Source organism: Dermacentor variabilis, chromosome 3, assembly GCF_050947875.1.
Source record: "Dermacentor variabilis isolate Ectoservices chromosome 3, ASM5094787v1, whole genome shotgun sequence".
NCBI classification, from domain to species: Eukaryota; Metazoa; Arthropoda; class Arachnida; order Ixodida; family Ixodidae; genus Dermacentor; species Dermacentor variabilis.
The window spans coordinates 202114250-202131481 of NC_134570.1; the positions used below are offsets into that span (position 1 = coordinate 202114250).

Below are 17232 nucleotides of genomic sequence, written 5' to 3' on the forward strand. Positions count from 1 at the left end.
CTCCGACACGAGTTGTTCACATGACCCGCGACGAAGAAACCTGCATACCCACTATGCAGGAACCACCAAACAGCAGTAGGTTGTAAGATAACGCGCAATATATATATATATATATATATATATATATATATATATATATATATATATATATATATATATATATATATATATATATATATATATATATATATATGTGTGTGTGTGTGTGTGTGTGTGTGTGTTGAGAGTTGTTTACAACCTACTGGTTCTTGTTGGTTCCTGCATAGTGGGTAAATGTTTTGGCTTGGCAGCACGAAGAATGCGCGGTCACGAGGTCGCGTGGAGAAGAAGAAGAAGAAGAAGCTTTGCAATAAGCCCACGTCGGCAACAGGCCACTAGATTTACGCCAAGTCGTCGCTTCCAGTGACCCGTTTTACGTCTCCAGGCGGCCACCGTCGTTCTTCAAGTAAGTGCTGACGCGGCAAGACCTCCACAGGCACTCTGTAAGTGTCGTTCTTTTTTCACTAGTGTCCATCCTCCTGAACGGCGTGCAACGTTGCTTTGAGACATTAACGTGGGGTCTACGAGTGCTTTGTGATTGAGCACCAGAACACCGCAATGCGATTACACATAGAGAAAATATAAAATAACTTGATGTCTTACTCTGAAGATTGCCTTCCTTAAAAAAGGGGCAACGATATAAAGTTTGAGCTATGTTTCAATTGGCATTTGAAGTAGTAGTTGGCTCTGTGAGCTATCCACAACCTCTACTTAAACGTTACACAACTTTAGCGCATCAGTAACGCTTTTATGGTCTTTGCGTTAGGCTTCCGTTTCGAGGGAAGCTTCGTGCGTCTTTCTTTTTTTTCGCGATAAGTGACGATTGAAGCTTAAGATACCGTACTTAGCGTATAATTTAGATTACGTTGGGCTTTGCGGAGTCAACGTCTGGAAACTGGGCAGTTTTTTTTATAATAGACTCCGTATTGAAGTATTTATCATTATGTGGAACATTTGCGTTCCTCAACGCGCATCCAAACACTGCACACAAGTGTTTTCTTACATTCGGTCTCTCATTGCCATTATTAATGTTACGGCATCGAACGGGAGGCACAAGTATAGATAAAAGATTTGGAGAGGAGAAAATATGCGAGACACACGCAGCGGTCAGCTCTCTCTTTCATGTGCTTGGTGATACCGCTTCTATCGTGAAAAATTTTACGATAGATTTGTAATATGGTTGAAATGACCAGCCTGTCCAATATAATTGCTTGATTGTTTACGATGAACAACCACGACGAAATTGCAGCTTTAGTTTTAAGTTCGTTGTAAACCACCAACATTTTCGAATGTCTAGCAAAGTCGCCCATACATCCCCCATGTCAACAATGCAAGGTACTTCAAGGAAGGAATTCTAGCTGCACTGCTAGCTGCTGCGTTACTTGCCCTTTCTTATTTTGCTGCTATAGAAATTTTGTTGAAAGCGCACGTGCCTAAAAAGCACACACATAAAAAAAAAACGTTGCTTCGGTCACGTGCAGGAAAAAAAATTTGCCTTATGCTGTATAATTGCCCGTAAATATTGTCAAAGCACGGAAACGAAACCGACTAAACTAAACAGTTATCTATGAAGCGACAACTTTGTGGGGGCTGAAGAAGGGCCGCTTACTGAAGCCGCACGAAGTTATGTGAGGTGCTTTTTTTTTTTTACCTAGAAAAATTATTTGTGACAGATAGCCAAATTACTCAATGAGGTCGACAAAATTGCTACGAGCAATGTGATGTGAACTGAAAATTAACAAACTTTCACTAATTGTTTTACTGATTAATTTAAAGCATATATATCAAGTTATGAATTGTAGCTAGTTAACTTCTCAGACATATGGACTTGACTCACTTCAAAGGATGATGTCCGTTTCGAGAAATGCGCTGTGAAACTTGAGGTAAAAATGTTCACTTTTTTTCATTAACATTTTCAGAAAATGCTGCTTTATGCATTGAAGCACAAAAGTAAATGGAACGATAATGCGGTTTTTCGTACATTTTGAAAATTAGTGTCACAGAAGTGGGGTCAACCTGAAAATTCGTTCCATGTGGATACGGACAGCGAACTCATCGATTAGCATTCGTAAAGTGCAATATATGCCTCAAGGAAATCACTTAACATGGTAATGAGTAAATTTTGCTTAATTATTCGCTTACGCATATTCATTTACCATGAAGTAATGCCAGCCTCGTCTAGTAATGCAGTTCAGAGGATAGAATTGCGCCAGCTCTCAGATTTGATTTTGGGAATTTTGGTGCAGCTATGGACAAAAACGAAACCGGGTATGACTGTACTGCCGAGTAGAAGTGCACTAAACGGCCGTACAGATTATTGCGTAGCGCACCCTGCTTTCTAGAAGACGTCTAGCCTCATCACTCACGCAATGTCTGAACTAATACCATTCCATTCTATAATACCCTTCCATCATGCAGTTTCACACAGCACTGTACGAACTTCCTGCCACATTTCCATCATCTTTGAAACACGGAAAGCAATGTTGAATTCCTCATAATTATCTTCGTAAATGATTTAGTTTTCATCCGCTAATTCTACGCCCGCCAGGTTCAAACTCTTGTCCCTCTGCCCAGACCACGCGCAAGACACCAGCCCTGCCTCCAGTCCTCTCGGCGTCTACTCGAGGCGGGCGCGGCTTCCTCAAGCCAGCTGTGGTCGTGCGCTGCCCTATCATCACCGGCGCTGAGTGCTGGCAGTATGGGGCGCACCAGCAATCGGCGACTTCCGCAGCATCGCACGATTAACGAAAGACCCGACGCATGCCGGCCTCCAGCGCGCGCTCAATCAATGGCGGATGGCTGCACCACCAGGCTTCTCACAGATGCGCTGCCGAGGAAGGCGCCAACCTTCTTCCTTCTCCTCCTCCTTACCCTCCTAACGCTGTCGATGATGGCGCCTGTTGCGTATGCCACAGAGGGTAAGTGCCCTCGAAATGTCTGGTCAATGCTCACACGAGTACGGCGTCTGGAGAAGCTAACATGAGCACACAGAATGGGAGGAATTTTCGTGAGAATATCGAATCGAAACGGGCTTCGTTGCCGCACAGAAAGACGTGGATGTGATAGTAACTCAATACGAGAGTACAAAAATTAATGGGTCCGACAGCACCAACGCTTTGAAAATAATTATCCACAATTCCGTTAGGAACGATCTCTAGATGACAATAGACTTTAATGCGATAATCACTGAGGCAATGTAGCGATACACTGTACTGCCACAGCAGAAATATTTGGCGTGTAATGCTTGTACTGCAGTCTGTATCCCCGCAGTCTGGATCCTCTCCCGCTTCCCTCTGGTACGCTACGCAATCTGGAGGCGCTGCGGTGAAGTCTACGTGTGGTGCGTGTGCATATGTATTCGAACAGGATTGTCTCAATATCTATGACCCGTGTTCAATTCGCCCCAGAACCCGGGAAATATTAGATAAATGTTTTTCGTCATTCAGCGGGTGCCACATACCCAGTGCCATATGCCCGGTGGCACAAGTTGGTGTGAAAAACCTAGAGAGACCTGTAAGCAATGCTGTCAAACGGGCCAGTTGACCGCGAGACTCTGTTCTTTTCACCAGTGGGGAGGAAACGGGACGCAGAGAGGAGACACACACACCGTAAGCGCTGCACTGCAACAAAACGTTTTGGAACAGAAGGCTACGCTAGCAAGCACCATAAAACGCACAACATCTTACCGCGCTTGTGTACACGCACCTATCCTCTGGCAGAAATATTAGAATCATATCTGCGCGATGTCGACACAATTGCAGCTAACCTAGTTGTCACCTTCTTTTTTGATGCAAAATGCCTCAAACACCAGTCTTTTACATTCTGCTTTAAACCTATGCAAGCCACTTGTGCTCGAAAAAAATATTAATATAAGCACAAATACCACAAACGGTGCGAAGTACCACAAGAATGGTAATCCCATTAAAAAATGTCCGACAGATGATCCCGAACATCGTTCCTCTTCAAAGCAGCCCGTGTATTTGATAAAACCATGAACTGCCCGTTGTTCCTACTCGGTGCAGCGTTTAGGCCAGGAATCTCACAGACAGGAATAATAACGTCTGAATATAGGAGCAAAAAAAAAACGGTTTATTTTATGTTATTTACATTGACTACAGATATGAAAGCCTACTCCATGTAGGAGCACATCAAATGTCTGAGAACACATCAGTTCATGTCTGGACACACCACTGCCCCAATGTAGTCCACTTTTAACGCAGTTTATTTTTCTAGGTGAATAGACAATGGGATGTGGTAACCTTGTCTCGGCCAATCACAATCGTGGAATTCTTAGCAAAATCCCACCAATTACGTCGCACCGTACCGCCAGACTATGCCTCCAATGTGGCGCGATCGCCCCCACATACGAGGCAACCACGTGGCAACCACGCAATTTGGGAACTGAAGTCGAAGCAGTTCTCGCGGAATCCCTCGACATCGACCCTTGCATCAGTTAGTATGCTCTCCGTGACTGTCAGATTGCCAGTGTCAGGAGGCTGGCCTTCGGGGTACTTACATCTTCCACAGAGGGCGGCGGCTATTGTCGCCTCGAATTCAGCTACTTTGATTGTGAGTCACAGTCTGTGTCAGGCCCCGTCTCTCTGGGCGATTGCTGATGATGGGGTGGCCTTGCGGGAAATATCTAAGGAAGGCCCATTGCCGTTTTCAGACGTAACACCGTTGATCCAAGTAGGCGTGAAAGAATTTAGATTTATACATGTACCAAAGCGCGTGCAGTACCCTTAAAACAGGTAACCGCGTTAAACACACAGGAGCTTTTGTCTTTGTTTTTTCATGCTTGCTACAAGATATGTAACAATGTTGCCCAGCTAGACATCCTGCTACGGAAGGACAGGCTGCTTGTACTATACGGCGTGTTTTCTCCTTCAAGACTGTACGAAACTATTGAAAGTTATGTGGAAGATAGCGTATTTCTAGTCCTTAAGTTGGAATACTCAGGGAAGGGCATTCCCCGCAGATGAAATCAAAGTTAATAGCTTAACTGAAGAAAAATTACGGATTTATGTCCTAAATATTAACTTTATGGCAAATAATGCATTTTCCGTTCTGTTCGCAAAGCGTATTCATGAGAAACCTATCTTTCCGATGACACCAAGTTCGATAGATTGATTGACAAAGTGTGCAGAGAACTACATTTTCGTTCCAGGGAATTATATGCTGCAATTCATAAAACGGCGCTTAGGTAAAAAAAAGTGTAAAAGTACATTTTTAACTCAAATTAGCTTGCGCTTATCTCAAAGCTAGTGCCACGTGCACAGTTAACTGCAAATTGATATGCCTGGCAAGCTCATCAGCTACAATTGGTAGATTGCAGTTAAGATATTTGCGTAAAGTAATCACATAAAATCATAATTAGTGATTATTTATTCATTATCTGCAAATGCGTCTCCATATCTTATGTAACTAATGTCCGCCGCTTCGTGTTCTCCAGCTGAAGGAATACAATTATGACATGTGCTGCAAGCTTATTTTAGAAATTCCATTTGTTGTCAAAACAAGCATTCCGAATATTATCCGCCGCCGCCGCGTTCAGGGAGACATTGAGGAACGCACTCGGAATCGCCGTTTAAGCACTAAGTCTATTCTGTCCACATGAATGCAGCGACACGTCTGCAATGAAGTTATCACTTCTGAGGCTTCTGCGTTTTTGCCATTTTCAAAACGAATAGCTTTCTTCAGCTCATTAGACTAGTTTCGTTTCCTCCTATCCAACCGCTTTCATGGGCTGATCCTCAAGGCAGTGCGGTAAAAGACAGCGGCTCAAAGAACTACATGCCACGAATGAAGAATGCGAAACACTGGCTCGTGACGCGCGCATCTGACACTTCAAATCAGCGCTTTGGCACGATAGAAGCGTGGCGGGGTTCCTTGCCTAATATTTAGAGCATTGAGCTGTCGTGCCGGCACTCATATCCCATCATCGTGCCGGCACTTGGAAGCTTCTTTGTTTACGCCCTTGACTTTCTTGCTGCTTCGTTGTGCTGCTTAGCCGAATGTTTCGCACCAAAACAAAATTTTATTAAATGACCGATAGTGGACCGTTGGGGCAACACCGCAGCTGAATGTTACCAGGCCACAATCGCACGCGTATTTCCATTGTGTCAACGCCAACAAGATGATCGCCGTGCTTGCAGCATTGCCAAGCACGGCTGCGCAAAAGCACATGCGCGCGCATCAGTTTACGCCAAGGACGCATGAATTAAATGGGCTGATTTATGGCACTTCAATCCCCGCTTAAGAGGAAGATTTAGCTCGGGTGCTCCTATCTAAATACATGTAAACGGAGAATTCGTTTTGCTCGGCAAGCACTGGACCAAATTTGACGAGCTTTGTTGCATTTTAAAGAAAAACTTCATATCTAGTGACTGTTGGTTTTGAATTTTCGATTTAGGTTGTCAATTTTTATTAAAAATTGGTAAAATTCCAAAACTTTCTGAAAACTAAACTATCAAGTTTACAACTCTGTAACTCAGCAACAAAAAATGGTGCCACAATTTTTCGAGTTGTGTACGGTAGAGTGTATAAAAGACGGGACAAAAGAAGGCACACCTGGACACACACAGTGCTAACTTTCAACAATATATATTATCGAAAACCAGGTCGAACTTGCACACTCAGCCAACATGAGTCGCAGCCACGTGAACAGATAAACATTCAGAGCGAAGCGTTTGTATAAGTGATATGTTAAGCATGCGCAAAAATTTCAGTTCTTTTTCAGAGAAAGCTAATGACGGTTTGCTGGTGCAGGAATCCCCTAGGGCATCTATCTGCTCGGCTCCTGTTATAAGTCTAGTCAGTTCGCACGTACTTCTTCCAGTAATGGCTGTTGATTCAAAAACAGGAGAGCGCTTATGTTGCTTACACTGAAGGGAGAGAAACCCGTCTGATGCAACTTTGGTGACTCTATGTGTTCGCGCAGTCTATCATTAATGCATATGCCCGACTGTCCGATGTAATACTTTCCACATGATAAGGATATACGATATATAAATGATGTCTTACAATCTCTAAACTTCTTCGCGTGTTTAACTTGGCAAGGTGGGAGCACTTTCTTTTTTTATCTGGTCTTGTTTTCCTGCACAAGGCGATTAGTTTGTTGCGTGCAGAAAAAAAGACGTTAGTGTTACCACGGCGGTTTCTTTAGGTTGTGCGACAACTGGTGGACATAAGGTATCACTATTCGTCTTTTTTTCTCACGGTTACTGTTTCCTTCCGCACTTGCAGAAGTCTCATATTGCTGCACTTACCTAAGTATTCCCTCTGCAACTGATGCCATAACTTGACTGGGATACCCTGCTTCGTGTAGCCACATGGCCTGTTTTGTGAACGCTTCGTCATTGCAAAGATGGCGTGATTTAGTAAGTGCGTTAGTAATACACATTTTTGCAGTTCCGCTTTTTACCAGTTAACCGTTGTTGTCACATCATTCAGCCAATTGTAAACTGGTAAAAAGAGGAATTGCGAAAATGTGTATTACTAACGCACTTACAAAATCACGCCATCTTTGCACTGACGAAGCGTTCGCACAAGAGGCCATGCGGCTACACGAAGCAGGGTATCCCAGTCATGTTCTGGCATCAGTTGCAGAGGGAATACCTAGGCAATCGCAGCAATATGGGACTTCTGAAAGTGCGGAAGGAATCAGTAACCGTGAGAAAAAAAGACCATCAGTGATACCTTATGTCCACCAGTTGTCGCACAAACCAAAGAACCCGCCGTGGTAACACTGATGTCCTGGGACTGTAGCACCGGCATTTCAGATCATCACCGAAGGTAAATCAAACATCAAGAAACTTGATCTATCCTTCTATGGGCACTCCGAACGTAACTTCTAGTTGACAAAGGCACTGGCGTATAATATTACGAACAGCTGAACTTTCTATTTCAAAGTTGTCTAGCTTAACATTGACAAACACTCAAAGAATCATCAACAGATCTAAATATTTTAACAACTTTTGTATCAATGACGCGTGAATACAGGTCTCTGTCTCACTTACCTAAGTACATGCTGCTAAAAACGGCCGCTAAGCAGGATCCTATACAGACCCCTTGTTTTTGAAGGTACGGAATGTTATTTTTTTGCATAAATGTTTTGCATAAACGGTTGTGCCCGCTTTCGTACTAAACATTACAGCCCCAAATTCATCTATACATGATTGAACACAAGTTAACAATTCATTTTGCGGCAAAGAATAATACTGGCCCTTCACATCTGCTGAGAAGGACTTTAGTTCCCGCGTTACACTTGGCCTCTGCAAAGGCTAAAACTTCCTCAGTGTTTTTCGTGATGAACGGATCTTTCATGTCGAGTAGGTTAAGTTTGTGTAATAAATAGACTGCAATGGATTTCTGCCATGTGCCTTTCTCCGATACTATTACCCTGAACAGGGCACATTCTTTGTGCTAACTTTCGCCAGTGAAATTTCCTTGCGTTCATTGAGCACGGCAGTTATTGCTTCATTAGCTTTTTTTTTGTAGCCACCACGTGAAAATAATGTAAAGCCTCCTTGTTTGTCGGCAGGTAGGATAGACAGTGCATTTTAAACTAGGTACGAAACAACGTTTATCGCTGGTAACTTCGAACTTTGAAGCTTACATTTGTTCCGGACGTCCACGCCTGCAGAGTTCATCCTCACGCCTTCGTCTTCCGGTGCACGTCTGGGATCTGCCACACGAGAGAGAGTAGCTCCGGTTTTGTAGTCGTAGCTTCCATTGCAAACCCAGATCCTCGCTCCAAGACTTGACGCGCTTTTTCTGGCAGGGTAAGTTCTTCGGGAATGTGAACCTTGCTACTTGTGTGGCTCGATGGCATGTGCCGCTCCTTGGAACCTTATGCCCGGAGCTGCCTCAGCTTATGTTCTCAAAGGTATTCTGTGACCTGATATGTCAGAGCCGAGTACTGATGAAGTTGGTTATTTTTAATTGCATCTAATGGTACATCTAAACCGGACAAAATTGATAAGTTACACATGAATCTGAAAAAAATAGTAATACGAAAATACAGCTTTTGCAGAAACATTGTAAACAACGTAACAAATTCACGTAAAATATAAAGTGACATATTGAATTTGTCCGTTAGAGTAACAAAGTTCAGGCCATAAATCAATATTATGCTTTTACCCGTCACTAGAATTTAACTTTCTCTCTCAAATGCAACAAATTTCATTAAAATCAGACCAGGGGTTATCTCAGAAAAACGTACTGATGTTTGAATAAGCCGCGTCGGAGTTGGGCCCGAGCTACAGCTTCCTCTTAAAGTTTCACTCGACATTAGTTACAAGGTGTGCATTGAATCTGGGTAATGTTTTCGTAGCATCCAAGGCGGACTTCCGACACTCGAGTTATGTACGTGGCGCCTGAGTATGGCGAGGCCGCGCAGGCCCCAACTCGAAAGCGATCTGCGATGGCGACAGTCTAGGTGAGACGAGGGCTCATAGATTTGGGCGCGCGGTGTTCTCGCCGCCAAGTTGGCGTTGAAGCGAGAGGCAGCGCGAAAGACAATGCGGTCGCTGCTGCTGCTGCGCTTCTTTTCTCCAGCGTTTTGATAGCGAGTGGCCGCGGTCATCGAGTATGATGTGTCCATGTTGTGCGCGCCTGACACCGTGCTTGTTAATTTAGATAGCAAGCGAATGCTTGCAAATATATACGGCCCACAAAGCTACTATTCATACTTCGCATAGCCATCTACCATCGCAATCGATGCCTCGCTTATCGGCCGTAACTGCCAATCTTTTAATAACGTTTTATTAGTGTGATGGGGCAGTTGTGTATAAGCGAGTTTTAGGGCAGTTACACTTTAATGCACCCTTGTTTTTTACGTCTTGAAAATGGCGCCTAATTACAGATATTGATCGCGAAATTCCAAAGCACAATCGAGGTAATAGAGACATTTAGTTCAGCGGGTTCACGGGCCGCTGCAGCAAGGGGAACAGTGGAGACACCACAGGGCTTGCGCACAACGCAGAAGCGGCAAGCGGGTTTACGAAGTGGCACTGACGCCCGCTCACGTGCTGTTGGAGACGCGAAGAGAACGAGGGTCTTCGAAAACGCCGAAAGAGTGGTTCCCCTTGAACTCACGCTACGCGCTATAGAGGACCACGTTGACCTTTAGATTGGTTATTGGAGGCAGCAAGGCGTGAGGAACCTTCAAAAGTGAGTATTTAAAGCGAAGCTTTTTTGCCGAGCTCAAGATACTTCTTTGTACGTGTCTTGCCTCTAACGCCGAATGCCCCGGACGCATGCTTCGACAAGCAGCATAAGGCAGGCTTTCTCGCTGGCAAGCCAGCGCGTTAAGACGCTTGGCACGTTTTGGTCCGCCGTTGCACTAGACGAAACTGACGTATCAGAACGCGACAAGTGGAGCACGACACTGTAGATCACCACTTAAAATTTAAACAAAAAGGTCACAGTTTCGCCTAAAAGGCGAAGCGTCGATTGCGATAGCAAATTAGTAGACAGCAGTACTAAGTAAAGATAGTAGTTTTATCGGCCTTATGAAATTGTAAACATTCGCTTACAAACTAAATCAAGAAGCATCGTGTCAGGCGCGCATAGGCAAGCATGAACAATTCACACTCGATGACCGAGGGCACTCGCTGTCAAAACGCCCACGCGAGGGAGTGCGGCAGCAGCAGCGGGTCATGTGACCTTCTTGGTGCCTATCATTTCAACTCAAACTGAGCGGTGAGAACACAGCGCACACGAAGCTATAAGCTGTCGACCCACCTGGACTCTGTTCTCCATCGCAGACCGCTTTCAAGAAAGGCCTGCGCGGCCACCCTTATGCGCAATTGCCGCTAGAGTTACTGTATATGGCTCCCGCAGGGAGCCACAGTTGTTTATAGGTTCGCCATATTGCAATTCACCTTTGTGCAGTGAAGCGAGCTCTTGTTTGCTCAGGGGCTATTTCATTTATTATACCCTCAAGATCACAAAGGTGTTACAGAGAGAATCCATCTCACAAGCTGTTTGTAAGCACTGTGGAAGGTGCATGAATTCTTAGCCAATAGGAAGGCCGAATGCCCCTCGAGATGTGCTCATCTGCGTCGCGTCGTCTGCTCAGCGTCTGCTTGCCATCATGTTACAAGCTCCGTGGTTAGTGGATTGACGCAAAAAAAAAAAAATGTTTTGACGCCGTGACCATACGCTGCGTTTACAGCATGCGACAACAGGGCTCCGCTTTACCTATACGCTTTCCCGGCTGTTGCCTTGCAGCCTTCCTGGCAAGTAGTACAGCCAAATGCCCTTACAAAATTTCCTCCTGCGCCACAGCGTATGCTCGCCGTCTATTTGGCATCTACTTGGCGTTTGCTCGCTACCGTAATCACGTACCATGCTAAATCTGGGTAGTAAATTAATGATGTAGTGAATAATTAGGCTTTTATGGCCTTCTACATCGTTAATGCATCACCAATGCTAATGCTCTAGCGCCACCTGCTAACTAGAAAGGAAACCAGTTTTACGGCTTGGAGCCGTGTCTTTAGTCCTAGCAACGTGAAAACAAACAGTCGATCTCAATCATTACGACAAAAAATACCTAATGATTTTACTTCAGCTTGACATGAGACTCAGCGATGACAAATTTCGCCGCTTGTTACTTGCTGATAGGGAGGAGAGCCAGTCAAAAACGCGAATTGGGATAGAAGCGGGTGGTCGGCGCTGTATGGGCGCTGCCATGTTGCCACTATTCGGGTGGCTTCTCTGCAGTAATTCGGAGTTGCACGTGACTGCGCTTGGCGAATGGCGACGGAGCGGCACGTAGGAAACAGAAGCCCAACTCTGGCCTCCTTCTGGTAGCCATACACCGCAGTTCTTGTTGCTGCCGAAGTTGATCGCCCTGACTCCTCCCTCCCCTCCTCCCGGTGTCATGAGCGCAACCGAAGGCATCTCGCTTCTTTCCCGCTTTCCTCCCTTGCCCGTGAGATCGAGCCACCATAATTGGCTCAACCTCGCACCATTTCACTGGTACTTACACCATATGCCGCGCGACAACGATGTTATCACCCTAGCCCTTTATATGGAACATCACAGCGACAGTGTCGATGACGGCAGAAATGCACCTGGAGAGTCTCATAGTTGCCATCGAAAGAATAATGCCAACGTTGCTTCAATTAACTTGAGCCAAACTTAAAAAATATGCAAATGCTCTACGGAACCAAGATAATGTTGTGCGCCGTCGCTTGGATGTACTCAGATTAATTTTATCATACCGCCTAATGAGATAATTAGTCTTCAGTAATCATACAACTTCTCAGTTGGTATATTTAGAGATAAAAAGTGCCAATAAGAAAATTATACAGTAACATGAAAAACTCACGATACAGCTTTGTGTTGTTCAATACGTACTACAGAGAATTGGTTTTCCGAGCATGAAAAAAGCATACGAATACACGCAAAGTGTCGGGAGTGGCCAATCGCGAGGCACCTTATCGTGCATTCGCGGGCTTCAAGATTTGACGCTCAGAAAAAAAAAACACTTATGTACATTGCTCGACTAAAGTGCTCGATTAAACTTTCGATACCACTTACTAAGACTTACACTACCATTTACACCACTTACGCTTCATTTCTTTCATTCAGCTCGAGTGCGGCGGAACGTGTCAACAGGCCGATTTTACGAAGTTTGCAGTGCACACGCAGTGACTCTGCCGGCACCGCTATGGCTGTAGTACTCTCTACTTCCCGCCATACCTGAGGGTAATGCTGAGGGTAATGCATTCGTGGAGTTTTCCGCTAAATTTTGGGGGAAGGTATGAATGCCTATGCGCAAACCCACACCTATGTAGCGCCATTTTCCTTCTAATCTCCCTGCCTTGTTGCCCGAAGGAAAAAAATGGATTTTAATGGTAAAAACACAACTTGATTCTCACCGTAGCCGCTATTCACTTCGCTAAACTGTAATGCCACCGGTGTGCATCGCGGCGGCAGTAGTGTATGGTGAAGCTGGTCGTGAAGTCACTCTAACTGTTGCATTTTGCTACAGTATCTTGGTATGCATTTTCGAAGCTGCGTCCTCTTCCGTCGTCTAACTATGTATCTTGTCACCGCATGACCGCTCGGACGTGCCATCCAGCCTGCCTGCGATCGCCAGAGTCGATCAAGTACGATTCACCCTTGTCCCAAATGTACACCTTTTGGCCTCCTGTCAACAAGACTGAAGAAGGCCTCGGATGGATCTACAATGCCGCGGACGCATTTGGCGGCTTCCTCATCCCGATGCCCAAAATACCCGCTGGTCAGTGGTGGGAATACGGCGTCCAATTGTTATTTGGGCCTAGCAATTGTGATCTTTTTTCGTAAGAGGACTCGAGCAACATATACGGAAAGCGCGACAAGACCGTGCATAAATAAGGTTTTAGGGTGTTAGTACCACGTAGAGTTTCTTCATTTAATTCTATGTCACACTCTGAAAAAGGGATAAGGGTATTTTAACCCGCTGTGGTTGCTCAGTGGCTATGGTTTTGGGCTGCTGAGCACGAGCTCGTGGGATCGAATGCCGGCCACGGCAACCGAATATCGATGGGGGTGAAATGCGAAAACACCCGTGTACTTCGATTTAGGTGTAGGTTAAAGAACCCCAGGTAGTCGAAATTTCCAGAGTCCTCCACTACGGCGTGCCTCATAATCAGAAAGTGGTTTTCGCGCGTGATATGCCATACTTTATTGGTAATAAGGGTATTATAAAAGCATCTTTTGACTTCCGTAAAACCTTTCATAAGATGAGATACATTGTTCACTCGGTATGAAATAACAGTGTGAATTGCTCTTTATACTCCGTCTTTTTGAGAGAGTTGAATGATCGTTCTACTTTTGAAGCAAGCAAAAATAAACCACATTGAACGCTCTTGCTTTAGTTGCAGTAAGTCGGGCGGGAACATGGCGATGTAATTTTCCCAGGAGCTTGTTTTGTCTGGCATCGCCATAAAGCATCCACATTTTTTTTTAGACTGGCAAGATTTGGAGAGGTATCAAGGGACATGTACTCAACATTCAACAAACTTCAGGCTCGCCGCTTGGAGAACTAAATTTGGGGGGCTGAAAGCAGTCATATTTTTCATGACCGTATATATTTTTCCTGAGCATTCTTGGCTGTAAGTGGCAAATATAGTGACAAATGTGTGGTTGATGCGTAGATGCCCATGATTTGGCGATAGGAGCCATATACAGGAAAAAAAAAAACTAAAATGTTTCCCCAAGTGGCCCTTGAGTAAACGGTGTATTTGACAGTGGTGTAATGAATTCTAATTTTACAAAATAAATGACAAATAAAGGCGCGACATATAGCGGGAGAAAGTGGAGCACTGCCTTATATGGCTGATTTGTAGACTTCCTCTAATGCCTGGCGAACTGTTCACATATATAGCTTTGTGCCTGCAGGCATTATTCTTCAGTTAGCTCAAAGAGTGCGATGCCGGATAACCCGCCGCCGTTGCTTAGTGGCTATGGTGTTTGCCTGCTAAGCACGGGGTAGCGGGATCCTATCGCCCAGCCGCATTCCGATAGGGGCGAAATGCGAAAACAGCTGGGTACATGAATTTAGGTTCACGTTAAGGAACCCCAGGTGGTCCAAATTTCCGGAGTCCCCCACTACGGCGTGTCTGATAATCAGATCATGGTTTCGGCACGTGAAACCATATAATATAATTTTTTTTAATGCGATGCGTACCGGCCGATCGTCATATGTAATTGCGATGAATATTCTCGCCTCCTTCGCGGCCATGTTGGTTGGTTGAGCCGTATCTTCATAGAGTGTCGAAACGTCTCCCAGCAGCGTGCAGCGTCTTCGGCCGATGAATCCTGCAGGATTCATCAGAAAACTACAGCACTAGTAGTGTAAATAAACAATGTAAAGCAATCGCACCTTCTGCGAGAACTCTCCGCGAATAAAACTCATCATTAGGTCCGTAGTATACATAGATGATGATGATTTCACGTACGTCCACACTTAAAACACTGTTTTGTTCGCAATCAATCTCTAGCATCTCTCAGACTATTTGACTTGCTTTCCATTATATTTGGCGACGTCATCTTTCCGTCTTGTAAATAAATTATGCTGACAAATATGGTGTCGCTATTTCTTTCTCTTTCGCGGTTGGTTGGAATCATTTGACACGCCGCATGCTCGCGAATACTACCAGTGGCCTTACGATGACAGGTAGCCTTACGCACCAACTTACACATCCCACACTACAATTAAAAAAGAAACCGGTAGAACGCGCAGCGCTTTCAGTGAACCAATTTCATTCCATACGTGGATACATATTGGCGCGTGGTAGTGACGGTTGAGGAGACAGCAAGAAAACTGCGAATGATGAAACTAACTTTATTGGGCGAACCTGTGCCCGGAAAAAACAGGCTACACTCAATGCTCAACGAAAACGGCGAACAGCGTCCGCGATAGTCGAAAATTTAATCACCGGGACAAGCACATCGGCTTTTATACATAAGTCGTCAAATGTTCCAGTGTAATCCCTGGGACCTGCGTGTCAACCACAAAGTTCTACACTATTCGTGTCGCGCATACGTGCAATCAGATTACACAAGGTTCGGTGAGAGACATCGGATGCAACCATCGATTACATTCCAGGAACTTCCGATACATGCAGGCGCGTCCTGCCCTGTGCGATAACATTTGTTTGGCAGTGAAACGTGGTCGCCCGATAAAGATAGGCAAGTACACGTGTCAATAACCCCCTCTTAAAAAAGCATCGACCCGATGCGGCAAACAAACGGAAATAATAAAGAAAAACATCCGTAGCAAAGAAACAACAAAATAAGGAAGTTCGTCAGCGTGCGTAAAAGGGTTTCGGACGCACCACGTGGACAACTTCAGATCGTGCGCAGCGCCGCTGTGAATGCGAAATACTGTCTGGCACGACCTCATAGTCCAGTGCGCCAATATGTCGGATGATCTTGTAGGGTCCGAAATAGCGTCGCAATAGCTTCTCATTGAGTCCTCGTCGGCTTACCGGGGTCCAAACCCAAGTATGGTCGCTGGGCTGCTACTCGACGAAGCGTCGTCGGAGGTTGTAGTGTCCGCTGTCGGTGCGCTGCTGGTTCTTGATCCGTAGGCGGGCGAGCTGTCGGGCTTCTTCGGCACCCTGGAGATCGGTGGCGATGTCAAAATTCTCTTCCTCGGTGATGTGCGGCAACATGGCGTTGAGCGTCGTCGTCGGGTTCCTGCCGTAAACCAGCTTAAACGGCGTGGTCTGTGTTGATTCTTGCACCGTCGTGTTGTAAGCGAAGGTTACGTACGGCAGGATGGCCTCCCAGGTCCTGTGTTCGACGTCGACCTACATTGCTAGCATGTAGGCGAGGGTCTTGTTCAGGAGCTCCGTAAGGCCATTCGTCTGTGGATGGTAGGCATTTGTCCTCTAGTGCCTTGTCTGATTATACTGAAGAATGGCTTCAGTGTGCTCCGCTGTAAAGGCCGTTCCTTTGTCGGTGATGAGGACTTCTGGGGCGCCATGTCGCAGCAGGCTGTTCTCAACAAAGATGTTCGACACTTCTGCTGCGCTACCTTTCGGCAGAGATTTCGTTTGAGCGAAGCGGGTGAGGTAGTCCGTCGCCACGACGATCCACTGATATCCGGTTGTTGACGTCGGAAAAGGTCCCAACAAGTCCATCTCGTTCTGCAGAAATGGTTGGCAAGGAGGCTCGATTGGCTGTAGTAGTCCCGCTAGTCTTGTCGGTCGTGTCTTGCGTCACAGAGTCTCGGCATGACTTACATAACAGGCGACGTTGGCGGTCAGGCGCGCCCAAAAATACCTTTCCTGTATCCCCTATAGTGCCCTCGAAAATCCGAGGTGCCGAGCGGTCAGATCGTCATGTAGGGCGTGCAATACTTCTGGACGCAGCCCTGACGGAACAAGAAGGTAGTTTGCGCGGACTGGTGAAAAGTTCTTCTTTACTAGTAGGTTGTTTTGAAGCGAGAACAAAGAAATACTCGCTTGAATGCCCTAGGAAAAACGTCGGTGTGGCCGTCCAAGTACTCAAGTTTTTCAACTCCGTGTCTGCTCGTTGCTGTTCAGTGAAGTCTTTCGCGCTTAATATTCCAAGGAAGGCATCGTCATCCTCGTCATCTTGCGGCGGCGAGTCTAAGGGGGCGCGTGATAGGCAGTCGGCATCAGTGTTTTCGTCCGGACTTGTAGGTTACAGTGATATCATATTCTT

General features: G+C 45.5%; 1 protein-coding gene across 1 annotated transcript in view; it reads left to right on the forward strand.

Moving 5' to 3' along the window:
* The first annotated feature begins 354 nt into the window (after nt 1–354).
* LOC142574992 (uncharacterized) overlaps nt 355–17232 on the forward strand; it is a 73316-nt gene continuing 56438 nt past the window's right edge. The window contains exons 1-3 of the mRNA XM_075683968.1: nt 355–445; nt 2614–2957; nt 13133–13294. Coding sequence (XP_075540083.1) covers nt 2738–2957; nt 13133–13294 — 382 coding nt within the window. The 5' untranslated portion in view covers nt 355–445; nt 2614–2737. The remainder of the gene's footprint in view (nt 446–2613; nt 2958–13132; nt 13295–17232) is intronic.